This window comes from Dermacentor variabilis, chromosome 8 (assembly GCF_050947875.1).
Source record: "Dermacentor variabilis isolate Ectoservices chromosome 8, ASM5094787v1, whole genome shotgun sequence".
In the NCBI taxonomy this organism is placed as follows: Eukaryota; Metazoa; Arthropoda; class Arachnida; order Ixodida; family Ixodidae; genus Dermacentor; species Dermacentor variabilis.
Window position 1 is genome coordinate 17,362,335 of NC_134575.1, and position 21,100 is coordinate 17,383,434.

The 21,100-nt window shown below is 44.5% G+C and overlaps 1 protein-coding gene across 5 annotated transcripts in view; it reads right to left on the reverse strand.

Moving 5' to 3' along the window:
* The window catches only part of IRSp53 (Insulin receptor substrate 53 kDa), a 218,023-nt gene extending 199,491 nt beyond the window's left edge, over positions 1 to 18,532 (reverse strand). For 2 of the 5 annotated variants that reach the window (XM_075701280.1, XM_075701282.1), the window contains exon 1: positions 18,099 to 18,531. In XM_075701280.1, the coding sequence (XP_075557395.1) occupies positions 18,099 to 18,146 (48 nt within the window). In that variant the 5' untranslated portion in view covers positions 18,147 to 18,531. Of the gene's footprint in view, positions 1 to 18,098 lie in introns of all 5 variants that reach the window. The other 3 variants (XM_075701281.1, XM_075701279.1, XM_075701283.1) reach the window with 2 other exon arrangements.
* Positions 18,533 to 21,100: the final 2,568 nt, after the last annotated feature.

Below are 21,100 nucleotides of genomic sequence, written 5' to 3' on the forward strand. Positions count from 1 at the left end.
CGATTTAATCGTGATTAGCTTCGCTTTAAACCTCAGACCTGCGCCTGGACTATTCCATATGCCTGAGTAGAGAAGTGCTCCGGATGACTTTTGATCATTCGAGGCCACTTGTAGAAAACAAATTTTTTTTACCCATTTACCCAAAAACAACGATCTTTCAGCTAGGGATGGTAACCTACCATAGATGAAGTCTTTGAGCGAACATAAAAAGCTTTACCTCCGCCTTACCTCGACATCACCCGCCGCGCTTGCTCAGTGGCTATGGTGTTGGGCTGCTGAGCACCAGGTCGTGGGATCGAATCCCGGCCACGGCGGCCGCATTTTGATGGGGGCGAAATGCGGAAACACCCGTGTACTTAAATTTAGGTGCCCGTTAAAGGACCTCAGGTGGTCGAAATTTCCGGAGTCCTCCACTACAGCGTGCCTCATAATCAGAAAGTGGTTTTGGCACGTAAAACCCCATAATATATATCTTTTTTTACCTCGACATCGTACTGCGCGGTAGACTTGCCTTCACTAAAATGATACATTTAAGCCAGCAGGTAAACTTATTTACCTAGGGGCAGGAAGAGGATTCGTGCAGGCATCCGCTAGGGCTCTAAAACGCCCTCTTAAATGGGAGTCCACGTTAACCCACGTGCTTTTACAGAGGCGATATGTGGGGCGATGGCATTCGGTGGTCCCGAAGTTCAAAGAAACTGTCAAAGGGCCTCCTCAAGCTCAACTCACGTATGCAACGCGCACTTAACGGCAACGTGGTGAATGTCGAGAGATACACTTGGTGTTACGAAAGAAACTATGAGAACGTGCCGTAGAATGCGACGCGAAAGCAAGCAGCATGAAAATAGTGAGAACGGCGTAGTCCAAACTCCAGATATAGTATACATAAGTTAGCAAAGGTTGATGATTATGCAATGGCAAACTTACAATTAAGGAAAGAGCATAAGCATTTAAGAAGCGATATAACCTAAACACAGAATACTACACGCCAGTTCATTGGTTTCCAGGATACGCAGTAGACTCCGCTGAAGCGTCCAATTCGAAAGGACAGAAAATAGAGTTCCGTTTATCAGAAGTTTCGTTTATGCGAAGGACGAAAGAAATCATGAGAAATCGTTTGATTTCAAAATCATCGAGTGTTTTGGTTTGACTGGGTTGAAAAAAAATACTTTATTGCACTTTTCTTAGAATATCACAGCTTCTTTCGCACAATGCGCTTTTTCACGAGATCTCGCTTATTTCACTGCCGCCATCACGATGCACACAGAAACGCGAAAAATTATGCAAGCAACTTGAACGCCGCAGAAGCAGTTCCAAATGCCACGACAGCGCAAATCGCTGATGGTTTGGGTTTTCTTGAGTGCTTGGCACCATCATTTGACACACTTTTTCGACATACCGCTGTGTCATATGAAGCAGTACAGCCGACGAGGCAGGTGAAGCGTTGGTCCCTGTTCCGTTCAACCGGCGTTCACTAAAAAGAAGCGTTCCGTTTCGACTAAGTTTGAAAATACTGTTCCTAGAGCTGGCGAAGCAATGTTGCTATCCTCGTCCCATTTATCTGGCATTTCCGTTTTGTTTATCCGGAATGCAATCTAGTTAGTAGCTATGCTAGAGAAAGGTGAAAAACGAGCGAAACAGCATCAACAATACTTCCTAAGAACCATATAGTTTAGGAGGGCCTCAAAGAGAGGGTCCACGATGTTCCTGCATCGTAAGAACGGTCACTAGCCGAACCCGCGACGTTTCATTTAGCGACGACAGGCTAGAGGCACCGAACCAGCGAGGCAGGTGGTTACGGCACATCAATCACAAGTGAAAGCATGGGCGCCGCCTGCCTGCGCAAAAACATTCCGACCAAAATGTTGCCCCCCGAGAAGGAACTAAAATACTAAAAGCGGGCTAAAGAACAAAGGAAATCAATCAAGTGCGCGTTGTATGCGATGAGGGACAGAGACGAGTTCAAGGACCTGGGAATGAGGCAGCGGGGCCGAATGCCGAGCGACGAAGCATGCCGTTGCAGTGGTGACGTCAGAACATTATAGGATAGCGTAGCCTGCACGAAGGACTGATGCAATCCGCTCTTGCTAAGAACGCGGCTCAGGTACGTGTCGCGCCGAATAAGCCTTCGCCGGAGGCGATTAAAGATTGTCGTGTTTAACTGCCCCGGAACTGGACATGGATATTTATGAAAGGCGTCTTAGTGGTAGTGTTCCGGATTGATTACGACTACCTGGGCTTCTTTTCTTTTTATTTAACGTGCTTCCAGAGCATGATACGCGAGTGTTCCGGATTGATTACGACTACCTGAGCTTCTTTTCTTTTTATCATGCTGTGCTTCCACAGCATGATACGCGAGCTTACTTGCATTCCGCCCCCATTGGAATGCGGCCGTAGTGGCAGGAGATCGAACCCTCGACATCGTGCTCGGCAGCTGGACACCCTAACCACCGCATCGGGTCGTGTAACTGGAGAAGATCGCAGACTACGTAACAGTATAAAGGAACATTAAGCAGAAATATTAGTTAAGTCAGGATTGCTTGATTGATTGATTACACGATTGGAACTGCCAATACGCCAAACGAAATTTGAATGAATCGATGCTTTCTAAGCAGTTAATAAATATACGGAGACATCACAGTACCTGCAGCCATGAATATGCTAAAAGCAACTCCAGTATCGCACACCCATAGACATGACTTACGAATCCCAATCACATGCCTTGATGTATCGTTAGCTGACTAGTTTCACTGATACTGACACGTCTTACGAGACCATCACACATCTTTTGGCACGTGCATCGATACAGCAAATGAATGACTTGTAGTCAGCTATGCGAATAAGACAGACAAACGGACATGTCGTCTGTCGATCACAAGAAACACTTTGTGATCGGTCAAGTAGAGCTATTGCCTTTGAGTAGACTACTGGTGAGCGAGATTGGAAACAGCTCTTCCTCCAGCTCGATATTTGCTCACCATCGTCGTTCCCGTGAAGTTATGGACATAGGCCACGTTTAATAGGCGCCAATTAATTGTCCATCAATACCAATTAATTACGTAGCGCTCAAAAGCAAGTAGAGCGCCAAGCTAGCTGCTTATAGGAAGCTTTTCTGTACAAAAACGGCCAAAAGACGGGAAAATTAAATCTCACCATAAAACTCACAATCCAATCCAATGTCTTCTAAAAACATTCCCTTGCTTGAAGCACAGAAAAAAGAACAAAGCTGCGCGCTGAATTCCTCCATCAACTATTTAAGAATAAGCTAGCCCTCGACTCTTCATGGCTTGTAACGCCCTTCGTGAGCAAGCGTACATTGGAGATCAGCGTCCAGCACATCATAGCTTCGAATATCGCCCAAAGTGACAGATTATGAACACCCCTCCCCCACCCCCCCCCGCCCTCTTTCTTTTCACGCACATTCGAAATTGTCTAGGCACTGCATTATATCATGTCGCCTTGGTGCCTACAATCTGCAGTATGTAATAAATAAAATAATTAAATAAACCACAGTGTGGTATCTAACTTGTCGAAGTAACAACACACATGTAATGACAGACGCTGTAGTTATCGGCGTAGCATTAATTCCGACCATCTGGGGATCTCTAACGCGCACATAACTCTAAGAACGCTGGAGAAGACTTGTAAGATATTACCGAAGTATTAAAGTATTCGATATGACTCGGGACCAATGTGTAAGAGAATGTCCAAAGAGTATTATACAGACGGGCAAGGTCAAGTTGTGTAGCCAGCAAAAGAAAGAGAATGCCTGGATTGGCAGTCGTAAAGGAAAAAAAAAAAAAGAAAAAAACATTCTGGGGTTTTACGTGCCAAACTACAATCTGATTATGAGGCACTCCGTATTCGGAGGCTCTGTGTCAATTTTGACCCCCTGAGGTTCCTTAACGATCACCCAATGCACGATACACGGGCGTTTGTTGCATTTCGCCCACATCGAAATGCGGCCGCCGCATCCGAGAACGGGCCGCAGACTGGCACAGATCGGTAGCTCTACAATACTTACAACCTGCTGTACGTTCGTCAAGACATTTATTTATCTAGGCCACTTAGTCACAGGGGACCTACACCATCACAATGAAATCCAGAAAAGAAAAATTCGCAGAGATACTTAAGACTGCGTACGCGTCGGAATGCGAAAGCATCATAGTCGCGTTGGTGAAATGTTTTTCGATTGATGTTTTCGACATGCTATAAAGTTCTGTGTGTTGATTCGGTGTGTGTGGTGTGTTTGTTTGCGCATACGCTGCCCACAGACCGGAAACATTCCGGCCATTTTGCCGCAGAACGATGTATTTCAAGCTATGCGATATCATCTATGCGTAATGGTAGGTATGTCGTGATTACGTCATCTTTCATTGCGACAATGCCTTCGTCATCAGAGGGATATGTGTCTGGCGTGTAAACTTCGCGTCGTAACGGTTGCGGTGGTGTCTGCGGTGGTGGGATGAGGTCGACGGATGGGACCACTGCCTTGTGGCAGCGCATCTCAGTAGACACAGCACCGGTCAAATCCGAAGAGCAAGCGACGCGCGGCAGGCAGCGCGCTCATTTTGTACATTCGTGACGTGGCGCCACCTCCTGCCCATTGGCTGCGCCGTCACGTGCCCGATGACGCGCGCACTAGGCCACGCCTCCAGCAACCAGATGGCTGCGACATGACGTGTCCGATTGCGCACGCCCTATAGGCACGCCTTTACTCAGCCAGAACCGCAGCCATGGCGTCGGGGAAGTGCGCTCGACTGGCAACCCGGGGGCCCGGGTCACATTCCCGTGCAGACAGAAATTTAGCAAATTTTCTTTTCAACGCCGTTAATTCAGTTTGTTTACAGAAACCTCCCTGAAAATTTTGACGTCAACCCCAACATTTTTGACCATGATTTTTTTAGAAAAAAATCTTTATACCGTCGGTCATTTCTGGTACCATCGCTCGGTTACGCCGCCGACGATGCCAACGGACTTTCGCGAAATGGAGCATATGATGCTTTTGCATTAAAACAATTATTAATGTTGCATCTGATCCCTAGTCACGGGCTACTTGGGTATTCATTAGATAAATATCAGTTAATTAGAGCAATGGACCCGCGTACGTGACATAGTAAAAGACAGAAAAATGTGCAATAATACAAGGCAAATAATACCACTCAGAATGCTGGTACCTCGTTATGCCAGGCCGCTAGCTTAGGGCAATAGTCTGTCATCTTATTTTATTCGCATCGCATAGCCCCACTCGCCATGCAAACGACTTGCGCATGTCCAGGATTGCATCACAAGGAAACCGTGTATTCGCCAACCAGTATGTCAAAATACGTGCGCGCTTGTGTGAGAAATTTTAATAAGGTGGAAAGGTTGGACGAGCAAGCGAAAACTTCGGGATGCTATACTACAGATTTAATCTATAACGAGAGATCAAAGGACCGGGGAAAACAATAGAAAAGAAGGTAGACGGATTCACTCGCACAAACAACTCGGAAGGGGGCAAGCAGTGAGCATCCCGAAAGGAACAAAATAGAGGTTTATGGTACCGTCAATAAACAAAATGCTATCCGTATCTGTGGTGCAGTCAAACGGACCAGGGACGGATACTGTATTGTTTATTGAGGGCGCCATAAACCTCCATTTTGTTCATTTCGTGATGCCGACTGCTTGCTCCCTTCCGAGTTTGTGCGAGTGAATTCGTTTACCTCCTTTTTTTGTTTTCTCCGGTCCTTTGATCTCTCGTTATATGTTCAACCTGTAGTATAGTGTGCCGAGCATGTCGTTCGCTCGACTAACCTTTCAACGTTATTAAAATCTCTCACACAAGCACCCACTTATTTTGACATACTGGTTCAGGAATACACGGTTTCCTTGTGATACGTTCCTGGAAATGCGCAAGTTGTTTGTAGGGCGAGCGGGGCTATGCGATGCGAATAACATAAGATGACAGACTATTGCCCTAGGCTAGCGGCCTGGCATAACGAGGCACCAACATTCTGAGCAGTTGACGTCACAGCATCCAAATGCAAAACATTATACATCTTTTTGTTCTCCGCTGCATATGGGTTTGTAACTTTTCGCTTTGTGCATAAATGTTCACTTTTGTTTGTTATGTATTTTTCTACATTTTTGCTATATTTAATTTACTACGCCACGTGCGCGCACTCGACTGCTCGAATAAATTGATAGTTACTTATTGGATTCCAATTAGCCCACGTCTAGGGTAAGATGCAAAATTAAAACTTTTGTCTGTAATGCAAAACAAGCGGCAGGATCTTGATGACATCTCGCGAGAAAGGGCGTTTTCTACAGAGAAACACCTTACAAACGGCAATCGTTCGCAATATTGCGCCAGCAGGTGTCTGAAACATCAGAATAGCATAGTCGTAAGTACAAAAGCCGCGTGAATTTTCCAATAATCAAATACAGTTGAAGAGTCACCACACCTCTGTGCACCTCCTCCGTGTGAGCATGATTGCTTATCGCAAGACAGCCTCGTAATCATTCAGCAATAATAGCCAAGTTTCTGTATAACAACCTTCTTACGCAATAGTATTAACCAGTTCGGCGACCTGCCGAAACTCGTGCACGAAGTAATAAGTAAAAGATGTACATTTCGGGCTAAAAAAAAGTAATCATGTTTTTGTGGAGAATATTTAGATTACTCTGCGCAATGTATGGACAAGGCACGCCGCATGTATATCCGGTTCTTATTTCAGGGCTAACCACTTTTTGGCCACGTACACTACCTGCCACTTCGTTGCACAAAGGGAATTCCTGTGGCTTCTTTTAATGAAAAAGAAAGGAAGGTTCATGAATTATACGCGTGATTCTACCAACCCGAATATTTTTTCAATCGCTGCTTCTCTTGTTTTGTTCAGAATTGATAATAACACAGATAAGACGCGCGAGTTCGCGTTCACTTCGCTAAACACAGGGAACAACAAAGCTGCCTCATCTTCGCTTGAAGGTTTATCGTCACAATCGGTACCATTTTTGTTTTATTTTTGCAGCGATAAGATAACCGGTCTCACGAGAGCTAGTTGCAATTACATATGCATCCCACCTTGTCCGCCACAGTTAACCGTGCAATCGGTATTTTTCCCGCTGTCCGCCTACCATGGAAATGTTTTATCTTTCTTCTTTTCTCAAATCGCAGCTTGTACAAGGACATAGATAAACAAGTACCGTGAATATGCCAGGACAGCTCCGAGCTTTGAGCGGACCGTAGCAGGTTTCGTACTTGTCGTTAGGATGTCGTCATATTTGTAGTTACTTTGGCTTTGCGACAATTGTCTAGAGGGTCACACACACAAAATAGAGAAAAGAACAAAGAAAAAAAAAGGAAAACGTTTAAGTTTGCCGTGATAGTACTGCAGATGTTATTAAATGCGCCTGTCAGCTTCGACCTTTGCCTCCAACGGAGAGCTATTCACTGCACAAACTTAAACAGAGCAATAAAAAAGAAAGGGAAAAGAAACAAAAAGCTCATGTCATTTTTAGTACGGCTACGGTTCTCGGCTAGTCAGAACCTCGCTGTGACCAACGTGTCAAAAGCAATAAAATGAAATCGTCCGCGGATGCAACTGATGTTTTAGCAATCTTTTTTTTACTCTTGAAAACTAATCTATCTCCAAATGTTCACGAAGGTTAGGGGATAATGTAGGCGTAGTTGTGAACCGAGTTATTCTATATATACCGGGCGTTTTTCTTTCTTTTTTCTATATTTCGAACAGAATGAAAAAGTCCGATGAGCGCGTGGCGCTGCAGGACCTGTTCAGGTTGGATGAGCTGAAGGGATGGACATTAGTGGCCCGACAAACCGCAATGTCCAGGTAGGTATTTGAAATACAAAATTAGTCAGCAAGCAATTAACTTTCGCAGTATTCATTACCTAAGGGTTTGTGTTACACACACACACACACACACACACACATATATAATCTATATATATATATATATATATATATATATATATATATATATATATATATATATATATATATATATATATATATATATATATATATATATATATATATATATAGCGCGCCCCGGACTGGCCCTCTTCCACTCCGACGAGCCGGTCACACGGCCGAAATGTCAGTAAAGTCGTCATGCCTTTCCTACGTGCTTCTCTTTGAACTATAACATTGCCGAATTCTGTGATCAACGCCTCATTGATATATATATATATATATATATATATATATATATATATATATATATATATATATAATAAACGTTACACTGCCATCACGATAAAAAAGCACTGCGACACAATAACGCCAACGATGAGCGATTTTGATGTACTCTTACTTGTCAAATCGCAGCAAATTATTTAGGGGATAATAGACGCATTCATTACAAAGCGTTCGAAATAGCCCGGAGAAGAGAGAAAGCACGCGAGAAAGTACGGTTGCACGATGCAAGAATGTGCGAAAGCATGCCGTATCAGTCGACTAATGAGTCCCCCACTAATCGAGGCGACCGCGCACTAACTTAATGGGCATTTACACATGCCCTAACAGCGGTCGTTGCGCAAACGCTTGAACTGCAAACTTTGGAGTGTTGTTAGCACACTTCGACGAGGCGGTTCACGTGCGTGCTTCGCTTCGTGCGACATAACGTGGTTTTTCATCATCATCATCATCATCATCATCATCATCATCATCATCATCATCATCATCATCATCATCATCATCAATTCATGTCCCCTGCCAAGGACGAAGGCTGGTTCTACCAATCATTTATTAACCCTATCTAGCGTCAGTCGAGTGACCTGACCTAACCAGTGAGAGGTCGAAAGGAGCAAGCGTAGCTTAGATCTTGCATACTGAGAGAGAGAGAGAGAGAGAGAGAGAGAGAGAGAGAGAGAGAGAGAGAGAGAGAGAGAGAGAAAGACAGAGACAGAGAGAGAGAGAACTATTTGGTCTATTAAGGGTTTAGCGTTGGGTCTTCGTCTTCATCGCTGCAGACGCTTGACCTTCTTAGCAGGGTTGGGCAAAGATCTTGCGCCAAAAAACAACACACACAAGAAAGACGACGACACAACGGGCGCTGTTTCGTCGTCTTTCTTGTGTGTGTTGTGTTTTTTGGCGCAATATCTTTTCAGTATGCAAGATCACCAACTAGCCCAGCAGTTAACCCTTCTGTAGCTTAGATCTCTCGATTAAATAATTAATTCGCCAAGTTCAACGTTCCGATGAAACACAGCAGGTGCGAGAGACGCCGTGGAATAGGGCCCCCGGGTTGCATTTCGGCCGATCCATGGTTTTAGAAAAAAAAAAAAAAACGCGCACCGGACGCATGTACACGAGGGTTTACGAATTCTCGTTCCGGACTTTTTTCTCGCTGTGTGCGAGTCGCGGCTCTTTGGCCGAGTTACTGTGAGGTCACGATCAATTCGTGTATCAAAGAAACCGATCGGGCGGTCAGATTAAAAAGAAGAGAGAGAGATGACAGACGAACGCCCGTCTGCCGTCTATTTTTCTTTGTTTTTTTTTCTATCCATTTGTGCGTAAAAATTTGTAGTGATGCCGATTTGTCGCTCGTATCATATATGTTCGGTGAGCGAGGAGGAGTGGAATCTAGGGGTGCCATTCACCGCCATTGCTAAAGGTGGCGCTCGTTAACACTCTCAAGGTCAAATCTATACCGTACATATAGGCGGATGCGCGAGGATGCCCACGTGACAACAAATGCCCCTGTATCTCAATGAGTAAGAGCATCGCACGCGAAATACCGAGGACGCTGGTTAAGGATCTCACCGTCGGCAAGTAGTTTTGCATCCGCTTTTACATCCCTTACAAAGTTTATTCAAAGTTTATTCGAAAATCGAGAGAGAGAGAGAGAGAGAGAGAGAGAGAGAGAGAGAGAGAGAGAGAGAGCAAATGATAAATGAAAGGTTGGGAGGTTAAGCGGGACTGAGCCCGGTTGGCTACCAGACGTAGTGGTAGAGCTAAGGGAAACAAGCTGATCTATAGTCAGCTTGATTGCCCCTTCGACTCACCACTCTTCAAAGCACAAAGTAGTGGTATGCGATAACGTTATTTACGACGAGCAATCAAAGTCTCTTTGCCTTATCACTTCTGCATTTTATTATAAAGCAAGAAATAAGATTTTTTGTTTGTTTCCATAGGCTTCTTATGCTTTATATTCGGTCTACCAAACGTGTAAAGCGTTCACATGCTTCGTCTCAGGTGACCAAGAGCCAAGTCCTTCTTTCGTCGCATTATGTAGCGATCACTTCTCTCTCTCTCTCTTTCTCTCGTTCTTTCCGTAACCAACACTGTCGTATGTTGAATACACGAATGAGAGATTTCACGGGAATTTCCTACGCCTATAGGCGAGTATTAAACTGACATTTCTGTGAATCGACTTCGAGACCTTCAACGCGGAGCTTACTATAGTTCGTACTTCAAAAGCTACGACGGCGGCGCTTTCCTGCTCCCGTATTTACTCGCTTAAACTCCGCAGGCGCCAAATTTGTCTCGCAATAAGTTGCTAGCGCCATGGTAATGACAACAATAATAAACAATAAAAACGAAATAAAATAATAAACAATACAAACGAAAAAAAAATGAAAAAAGGAGAATAGTACTTCCGGCTCCCACAACACATATATAACAACAAACATCAGAGGTATAGTAATAATGATTGAGTTTTCAAATACTTAAATAATGTTGAAACTGTCACCACTCTTTTCTCTGTTCGACAGTGCCCATACATCATTTATTCTAGATGACAATTTATTTTACTGCATTTGAAGCTTCTTTTGGTTGTTGTTCCTATTCGAACTTCTAAAATACTGTTTGACTTAAGTTATTTGGCATCGTCCTCTTCAAATTTTTTTCTGTTTGCATATTTTATTTCTGCATATACACTTACGTGCACGTTTCATTATATTTGTTGTTGCACCGCTTAACCCTTTTCAATGTTCCTTTCTTCTTGCGTTGCAGAGTTACATTGATTTCATCGCGCTTCTAATTCTATGTCTATGTATTCTTTTTTACCTTTACTCGTTTGCTTTGGTTGTATTATTTTAACGGTTTTAGTAAATAACCAAGGTTCCCCTTATAGTCGTTCAGTTTGGGACCCTTTTCAGCGTGTTAATATGCCACCTCTTCTGACATTCTCATGAACTTAATAGACATTTTGATTTATTGATTCTGCCGAATGGAAAAAAGTAACAGACCGCAGCTTTTACTATCATAACGCACTCGTTAACTACATTAAAATTTCTATTCTTTTCTTTTTTCTTTTTCCTCATTAACCCTTGTTCCGAAAACATTTCGAGCCCCGGACAACAGCACCTCGCCCGCGAGAGTAATGTACAGTGTGCCGGCTGATAACTTTCCGTGGCAAAGTAAAGCGCAGTCGCAGGAACGTAGTTCTTGAGCGCGTGTTACTCCGCCAAGTAGTCCGGCAGAGTTTGACAGCGCTTGAGGCTTCTCGGAACCAGACACTGAATTAGAGTAGCTTCCAGTACGCACGACGGTTTCGCATTTTCCCCGCACGCCGAAAAGAAGAGAGCGAAATCGGTCAAACTTGACACTCGAGTGGTCTATTTTCGTCTTATTCTGCAGTCGCGGAACAACACGCGTTTACGTTTCATCTTCCCCAGTTTAAGCTAAAGCGGATGATAATGTCGGGACTACACTTTCAGGAGCGCCCTTCTACTTGCGCGGCGAGCTTCAGCCTTCATTCCCACAGAAATATGTCCGCGAGCATGCCATGCGCGTTTGTTTATTCGGACGAGGCAGACAGACAGACAGAGAACTTTAATGACAAGGTCCTGAGAAGCTTTGCCCTAGGGCAGAGCTGCGGGCCGCTCCCACGTGGGCACTGATAGGCCGAGCCTAACCGCCGCATCGTGGGCTCTCTGGACAGCCCAAGTTTGACGTGCACATTCTGAGCTCCGGATGGCAGAGCTCCATTCTTGTTCTGTGATGCGATTGGGTCCCTGTAACGAGGGGCATCGCCAGAGCATGTGTGCGAGATTGCTAACAGCCCCACAGTCGGGTCGGACGAGGCAGAAAAAAGCAAAATGGCGAGAGAGGGTAGACGTAGCTGCAGATCTCGTTTCTAACATTGACGTTGAAAAGGAAAGTAACAAGAAACAAGGAAGAGAAAAACGAAAGAGAAGGGAACGAGGACGCTAAAAGGCAGAAAGTGTAAAACGCGGGACCGCCTCGGTTTCGCAAGCGCGAGTCGTGTTTGCACTTTCGCGCGTGAGGGAACTGCGTGTACACGCGGAGGAGGACGTTCTGCCTTTCGTTATCTTTGCTCTCCGTCTCCACCAGCATCCCACCCACATACAACGTTTCCTAGGCGCGAATGCCTCGAAGGTGAGTCAGGGTGTTCCGCACGCGCTATTAAGAGGAAGCTTTAGCTCTTGCCCAACGCCGACGCGGCCTATTCAAACACATATGAAACGCAAAAAAAAAAAAACTTTTTCGGAAGAATATAGGCTTGGGCTGGTTGGTAATACATAGTTAGACTAGAAGCTTTAGCGTGGGCAGGACGATCGACAAAGACTGGACAGGAATAGCGCTTGTCCTGTCTAGTCTCTGTCGATCGTCCTTCCCGCGCTATTACTTCTAGTTTTTCTGAGATAACACCTGGACCTATTTTAATGAAATTTGTTGCATTTGAAAGAGAAAGTTAAATTCTAGTGACTGTTGAAAGCCGAATGTCGATTTCTGGCTTGAATTTTCCGAAAACGATTTTCAAAATTCGAAAGTTCGAGAAAAATAGAAGCAATAAGTTTACAAACTAATAGGTCTGCATCAAACAAGCATATCGCGGCTCTGTAAACGGCATCCATTATATTATTCGAAACGGACAAATTCGATATGTTAATGTATATCTTACGTGAATTTGTTACGTAGTGTACAAGGGTTCTGCAAGAGCTCTATTTCCATATTACTGAATATTTTTTAGATTTGTGTGTAACATATAAAATTTGTCCGCTTTAGACGTACCATTAGATGCAGTTCGCAGAATTGTGATGTCTATTTTCCTTGCTGAGTTACACAGTTGTAAACTTAATAGTTTCGTTTTCTGAAAATTTTTGGTTTTTCCCAATTTTTAATAAAAAATTACTAAATAAATCGAAAATTGGAAACCAACGCCCACCAGTTTGTAAGTTTTTCTTTTAAATGCATCATACCTCGTCAAGTTTGGTGCAGTGGTTGCCGCGAAAACGAATTCTCCTTTTGCATGTATATAGAGAGGAGCACCCGAGCTAAAGCTGCCTCGTTTTCTCAAGCCTATATATACACCGCCAGCACGTTTTCGCGGGGCGCAGTCCGGCAGCTAACAGTCCAGTCGCCGCATTGACTCCTAAAACGGTTGCACCCTTTGGGGTGTATATTTGGCCCACAACGACAATCGTCATCTGCCTTGCTTGCGCCTCCTTTCTTGAAAACTCGGCGCTCGCTACTTTCCTGTCACGAATACTGTGTCACGCTGATAACGCGCAAGCCGTTCGTGACTGGGAAGTACCGGGCTCGCAGGCTCTAAAGAAAGGAAACGCGGGCAAGACAGATGACGATTATCGTTGTGTGGGAAATACACACCTCAAAGTGGGTAGTAGTACATTTGTTTAAGAGTGTACGTGTAGATGCGGGCTCAATGTGAGTTGCAATACGGTGCCCGCGTTCGAAGGTGCTTCAAGACTGCACGACGTGCGCCGACAAACTAACAAACAAAAAAAGAGAAAGAAAAGAAAGGAGAAACGTTTGAAAATGAAACACCGCTAGAAACGATTTTCTTTTCTTTAGTACGTCAACGCCGACGTGACGTCTCGTAGCCTCAGCGCCCTGCGGGCTCCGTGTTAGAGCTCGCATCGAAGCCGACTTGCAGTAAAGTTTGCAGAAAGCGGCGCCGATCGAGAAGTACGAACCCTTCCTGGCTTTTCGTGCCGTTTCATGGTCACCCCCCCCCCTTCCCATAAAAAAAAAGAAAGAAGGAAGAAAGAAACAGAGAACGCTTCCTTTCCGTTTCGCTTGCGGCCTGAATGTCCACCGATGACGGCATGTCCGATGGCGGACATTGCGTCCCGCCACCGTGCGACCCGCTGGACATTCCCGTGGGACATTCGGTCTCGTAAACGTTCACGCTCTGAACTGTTCCCGCTCCGCCGGGGAAGAGGGCTACTCTGGCAAGGCAACTAAATGACTATCTGCGCACGTCTCCAAACCCTCTCTCTCTTCGCTCTCTTCCCCTTCTCCCTTCCTCCAGCGTAGGGTAGCCAACTACACTCTTGACCGGTTAACATCCCTGCCTTCCTTATATCCCTCCCTCCCTCTCTCTCTCTCTCTCTCTCTCTCTCTCTCTCTCTCTCTCTCTGGCAAAGGTAGCGCTTTACGCAATGCTCTATAATATGCTTGATCGGACTCGCCACATCGCTGAGGGAGTCACGGTAATGCATCGAACACCTTTTGCTGGAGTTCCAGAGAGTTCTTTATTACGCATAATAATAAGGTTACAAATGGTGATTATACATACATACAGAGGGAGGGAGGTCCCATAGTCAACAAACTGTACAGGGTAGCTCCCATTGCAAACGAGTAGAATATGTAAACACACGGCAGTTATGTGCAAACACACAAGATACCATATTAAGTTAGTCACTGGCTAACGCTGTAAAATATTTAATGACAAAAAGCACTTGTTAATATAATGTGTCGTGGACTCGGCTGCGGAGCGCAAAATACTCGGTCGAATCATTCCAGCATCGAGGCGCTGAGCCCGCTTGTGGGTCCGTGCTTGTCTGCACACTGGACGCTTAAGAGGAAAGCGATCAGGCTCCTCGTGGACCTCTTAAGTGGCGTGCGGATTCTGTTTGACGCAAATATACCGGGTACCCGCCGTGGTTGCTCAGTGGTTATGGTGTTGGGCTGCTGAGCACGAGGTCGCGGATCGAATTCCGGCCACGGCGGCCGCATTTCGATGGGGGCGAAATGCGAAAACACCCGTGTGCTTAGATTTAGGTGCACGTTAAAGAACCCCAGGTGGTCAAAATTTCCGGAGTTCTCCACTACGGCGTGCCTCATAATCAGAAAGTGGTTTTGGCACGTAAAACCCCAAATATTATATTATTAAATATACCGGGTGTTTCATCGAACACTTGAAATTCTTTTTTTTTTATTATTACCTCGGGCAGATAGTACGATTCCAGTTCGTGAGCTGGTCTACTCGAAGAGGTGGACATTACTTGCGCCGAAAATTTAAGTGCATCGTCGAGTAATTAACGAAAGATCACTAATGAAGTTATTAGCTATAATGGCCTTATGGCGCATATTTCAATTTACAGATTCTAGAGGGGCAGCTCGCAAGGCGGATCCACTTGGAACGTATTCTCGGAATGACGTCAGCTGCGACAGATTAATTCCCGAATTTTGCGGACGAATGCACTGGCGTTCCAGTTATTTTTGTACTTCAGTGCGTAAAACGCCGTTTTGTTAAGAAAGTAAGTGGAACTAAAGAGCGTTTTTATCGCAAGTTTGACGGCGCATATTCTTTTCAACCGCATATGCCTTGCAGTCTCATCGACTAGAATTTGGAAATTGCGTTACGTGCTATAAGTTAATTAGTCAGAAGCTTAATTAACAATTTATTGTCAATTAGTCGATTATGCATTTCACTTTTTTGTCCAAGTAATGTCCGCCTCTTCGAGTTGATCAGCTCACAGACTAGAATCGTGCTATTTGCCACAGGCAATTAAAAAAAATTGAAAGTGTTCCCCTGAAACACTCTTTAAATAAAAGGCATTTGTCTGCTATGAAAAAAAAAAAAAGTTCACATAATAAGTGACACCATCGGTCAAGAAAATGCTCTACATTCCCAGTCGCGGCATTCAGCGGCGCTGGCTAACAGTCCGAGAGCTACATATCTTGGATACCCGTAAACACCGAAGACTGTGAACGTGGGAACAGCCGCCGCCTTATAGAACTGTTCATGGAACGGGCGCACGTAATGGAGACGTTGGGGGTTCGGATCCCAAAGGCGGTTAGTTGTTTTTTTTTCGTACATTTTCATTTTCCTTCACCGCATTAGTTGTACACTTCAATTAAAGCTACAAATGATTGCCCCTATGCTTTTCCCTGGCTTCGTTATCTTTTGGCTTCGTTTGATTGTGGATCAGCGAGCGAATGGCGATAGCCGTTATTCAAGTTGACAATAAGAGAAAGTAGAATGGAGCTGGGCAGGCCATGTAATTGGTAGGGTAGATAAACGATGGACCATTAGCGTTACAGAATGGGTGCCAGGGTAAAGGAAGCGCAGTGGAGGACGGCATAAAATTAGGTGGGGTGATGAAATTGGGAAATTTGCAAGCGCACTTTGGAATCAACTAGCGCAAGACAGGGGATAATTACAGTGGAGACAATAATTAGATGATGATGATGATTGTGGCGAACAAAAGTGGTGTTTCCCCTTCTCTTCGTTCACTGGATTCTGTTTGTTATCTGTAACGTTTAGTAGATTCACTTCAAGAAGTTGTGTCGGAGAGGTGCCCTGCAAAATAATTTACACCCTTGTTCAGTTTTAGGGGTGTAAATTGTTTTACAGTGTGGACGGGTCTCAGCGTGGCATCGGGCTCTGGATGGATGAAACTAGGCGGGCTATTTGTCATGTCCCGCCCCACCCCTCGCATGGTCATGGTCACCCGCTTTGCGCTTCGATTCTGATTTATGACGCACTGCAGGACATATACCGGTAGCTTTTGCGTTTCTTAAACTTTACCTAACGAGAGTCGCTCGGGCGGAGCAATTACCAGCATACTTTTTGAAAGCCTGGATAGGTATCAACACAGTCCAGAAAATTTTCACCCCCGAACACATTCAGTGAGGAGCCAAGAGTTCTAACGTGGCCAGGAGCTACTTCAAGAGCTGCACTTGTTGCTCCTCTGAAAGAGTTTTTCGGCCGTCACTGATGACGTCGACAAATATTAGGAAATAAGCGAATGGTTTTGTCTGGATATAATGACATCATGCGTTGTTTTTCGTTTTGAAGCAGTAATGTACACGTAGGACGTTTCCCTCTTTAGTGACATTTTGTGTTTTACGTATGCCTGCTGCGTTTGTGACATTTGAAGCTTTGTTTATTTGCGCGACATTTTGTGCGCTTAGTATTCGCTCCATTTGTATCACCTTAAGATGAGTTTTTTCTACCTCTTTGATGGCATATGACGTGTGATACGCATGCTTCGATTATGCTCCTGTGTAGACGAGTAGTCGGAAACATCACTTGGTGCCAACATCGCCTTAATAAGTAATGTCAAAGAAAAAAAAAAGAGTAGTGACATCATTCAGCTAGTGTACTCCACGTCTGAAATAAATGCGCGTAAGCAGTAGAGCAACTCTATTGTGGCGTCCAGAATACTCGGCAATCAGAAGCGAGATGACCGTGGAAGTGGGGGGCGGGGGGCGGTAGCGCTGACGGCCGTTTGCCCGTTAAGGCAAACAAATCCTGGCAAAACAGTCGGAATCGCTTGGTGGTTTACAAGTAGGACACAGAAGTGGTAACTTCCTCCAGTCTCATCCGGCATCCCTGCGGAGGGAATGCATCCAGGAGAAACTGAAATCATATTGGCGGGAAGTGGGGTTGTGTTTGAGAAAAAGCTCCTCCCCCTTCAATCCCTACCGTCCTGCCCTTCCCGAAGCCGTGTTATAAAAAGTTTGTTGCCATACGAGCGCATCGCCACAGCGTGGCTTTTCAAGTGTAAGACATTTGCGTTCGAGAAGGGTAGCTTTCATTGCGTAGTTCGCAGACAATGATCAACAATCGTGGTACGCCGCACATTGTCCTCCTCCCCCACTCCTTTCTTTTCCTTTTTTTTTTTTTTGTGAGCGGTTTAACGCGCAAGCAGCACCTGTCTCCCTAGTGCCAATTACAAAGCTTCGAGAGGAAGTGGCAGTAGTATTCGCCCAAAGGATCTCACGTTGTGCAGATGGCTATCGGTGCAGCTGGTTTATGGGAAAAAAAAGAAACATTGAGAGAGAGAGAAAAATGTCGCGTCTTAACGCCAACTGAACAGACGAAGAGTGACAGCGGCATATCGCCGCCTCTTCATGAGCCAATTACAAGCTCACCTTGTAGGCTCCGTCGACAAGTCGCACCATTTCCTCGTACTCCGCCATGGTTGTTGCGTTCGCTGCTCGGGGGCCCTCGGAATAATCCTCCGCGCACGACACCTCGCGCGAGAACAAGGGCACACGTCACCACGACGAAAAACACTTATCATACGCTGCGTCGACACACGTTCTGAGCAGTCTGCATCATCGCGCTTCTGGCGGCCGCGCAATGAAAACAATTTACGCTACCGAAGGCCTGCAGCGCTTCTTAAACACCGACAGACGACGCACGCGGTAACGTGCACGCTCAGCCCGGCGCTGCGTTTCACTCCGAAAGATCCTCCGAAAGCGACGAACCCGAGCCTATCTTTCCTTCCCCGGTGAAGCGCACGCTGCTGAAGAACAACCGCGGCCGACAAGCGCTGGAAAGGCGCTGGCCAGAATCGCATACCGATGCTGGCGAGAGGAAGAGACGAGCGCGTCTGCTCTCAACTCATCCGTCCAATGGGAAAGCGATGCCGCTGCGTCACTTCCGGGAGCGGCGGCGCGGTTCGCAGCTGCGGCTTTCCGAAAGTTGACGCGCTTTCGTTTTCGTCGTCTGCTGCTGTTCTCTCTCTCCCCCGCCCTCGCGTGCGTCGTCTGCTATCGCGTCCTCGTCGTGGTATCTTCCTAACACCTTCCCACATCTACAACAGTCTAAAAGTTAAATTATGGGGTTTCACGCACTAATACACACAATTTGAATATCAATCACGCCGTAGTGGAGGACTCCGGAATAATTTTGACCAGCTAGGGTTATGTAACGCTTACTTAAATCCAAATATACGAAGATATTTTGTATTTCGACCTATCGAAATGCGGCCACCGCGTCCGGGGTCGAACACGGAACCTAGAACTCAGCGGCGCAATAACCACTACACTATTAAAGAAGTTTACACCCTTTGGGTAGTATCTTGTCCTGCAACGATAATCGTCATCTGTCTTGCCCGCACTTCCTTTCTTTAACGCTGCGAGACTGGTAGTTCATAGTCACGAACGGCTTGCGCGTTATCAGCGTGACGCAGCATTTGCGACAGAAAGTAGCAAGCCCTGAGCTTTGAAGAAAAACGAAAACAAGGCAGATGACGATTATTGTTGTGGGACAAGATAAGCCCTAAACGGTGTAAACATTTAAAGACGTTTACACCCTGTAAGCTGCAGCGGCGAATAACAGTTCAATGATACAACTAAGAGCCAGTACACAGCTACGATCATCGAGACACGATGACTGATGGAAAGTGAACCAGAACTCATATTTATGGCCTTAATTGGCAGTGCTCCGAGGAAATAGTTCTGCTTAATTCTCTAGTTCTTATTTTCGTTTATGCTGTCTTTGTCGCTATTGCATTCTTCTAAGAATGCAGAGGCACATTGCTCGGGAACTAAGTATAATAAAAACATAATTTTCATTGCATAAGGTAAGTGTAAATTGTCATTTAGTTAGGTTTAGCAATTGCACAAACATAGGTGCATGGGTAACGTTAATGGCTACCTTACTGAGTGTACTATCAAAAAGTAACAAATATACATTTTGTGTAGAGGCATTGATGACGTCTTTTTATTCTTCGGCGATGCAACTCACTAGAGGGGGCGGGCATTCATATATACAGAAGAATCACATAATAGCTAAATAACTAACCGCAATTTGCTAATGAACAAATGAGTTATATTTTTGTGGGGCCAATATTTTACGGGAGACCAGTAAGCAAAATATAGGTTTATTTCGGTAGCATTTGTCATAAATTCATGAACAGGACGCTTTACTCGGACTCAACAACAATTTCGCCTATTAAAATACATATAAAACTCACAAGTGCTCTTCAGAGACAACACCTGGGCCGATCTTAAAGATATTTATTCCATTTGAGAGAAAAAGTTATATTCTGGTGAGTGTAGGAAGTAAAAGTTTGATCTAGAGCCTGGAATTTTTAGAAAAAATGTCGATAAAAGGAAAGTCTAAAAACTAATATAGAACCGGAATCTTTACAAATGTATAACTCTGCTCTAGATACCCATTTTACTATTCTGTAAACTGCATCTCTTGAAGCTTCTAAAGCGGAGAAACTTAATAAATGAATTTGCAGCTTACATGAATTTGTTACAATTGTTACAATTTGTTACAATTGCGAAAGTCGTACTCCCATGTTAATCGTATTCTACAGAACAGTGTACAACACGGCAATTTTGTCTGCCTTAGATGTATTATTAGGTGCAGTGTACAGAATCATAATAATACTTTTCTTTGCTAAGTTACAAAATTTAAACTTAGTAGTTTAGTTTTGTGAAAATTTGCGATTCTAAACAATTTTAATCAAAATAAATACATGATCCACATCGAATATCCGCTTGTAACAGTAACAGGAGTTAAGTTTTCCTTGAAATGCAACAAGCCTCATCAATTTTACTGCAGTGGTTGCCGAGAAAAACGATTTCTCCTTTTTCATGTATTTGGATTGGAGACCAGAGCCAAAGCTCCTTCTTATTTATTTATTTATTTATTTATTTATTTATTTATTTATTTATTTCCTCAGAGCCAAAGGATAGGAGAGGGGATTGGGTTACGAATGATCAGGAATTAAAAAAGAAAAATTAACAAGAGCATAAAAAAAAATCTAATTATGCAATGTTAGCTACGGCGTTCTTGAACAGCTGATTGTCTGTGACGGTGGTTATTTGCGCAGGAAGGCGATTCCACTCTTCTGATTCCCGCGGTAAAAATGGCTAAAAAAAAAGAGCGGCAGTTTTGCAGACAGGAATTGCAACTTTTTGTACATAATTTAAGCGAGAGGAAACAGACTGTAGAGGCGATATAAACTCTGTGCGTAGGTGAGCATGATGAAATGTGGCGTGAAACACGCTCTGACGATATAACTTAGGACCAGGTTCAAGGGATGATAAGTAAAGGCTTCATTTCTTGTAAGATATGCTCGCTGCTGTGTTGAAGTTACAGAGAATGAAACGATCGCAGTTATTTTGAACAA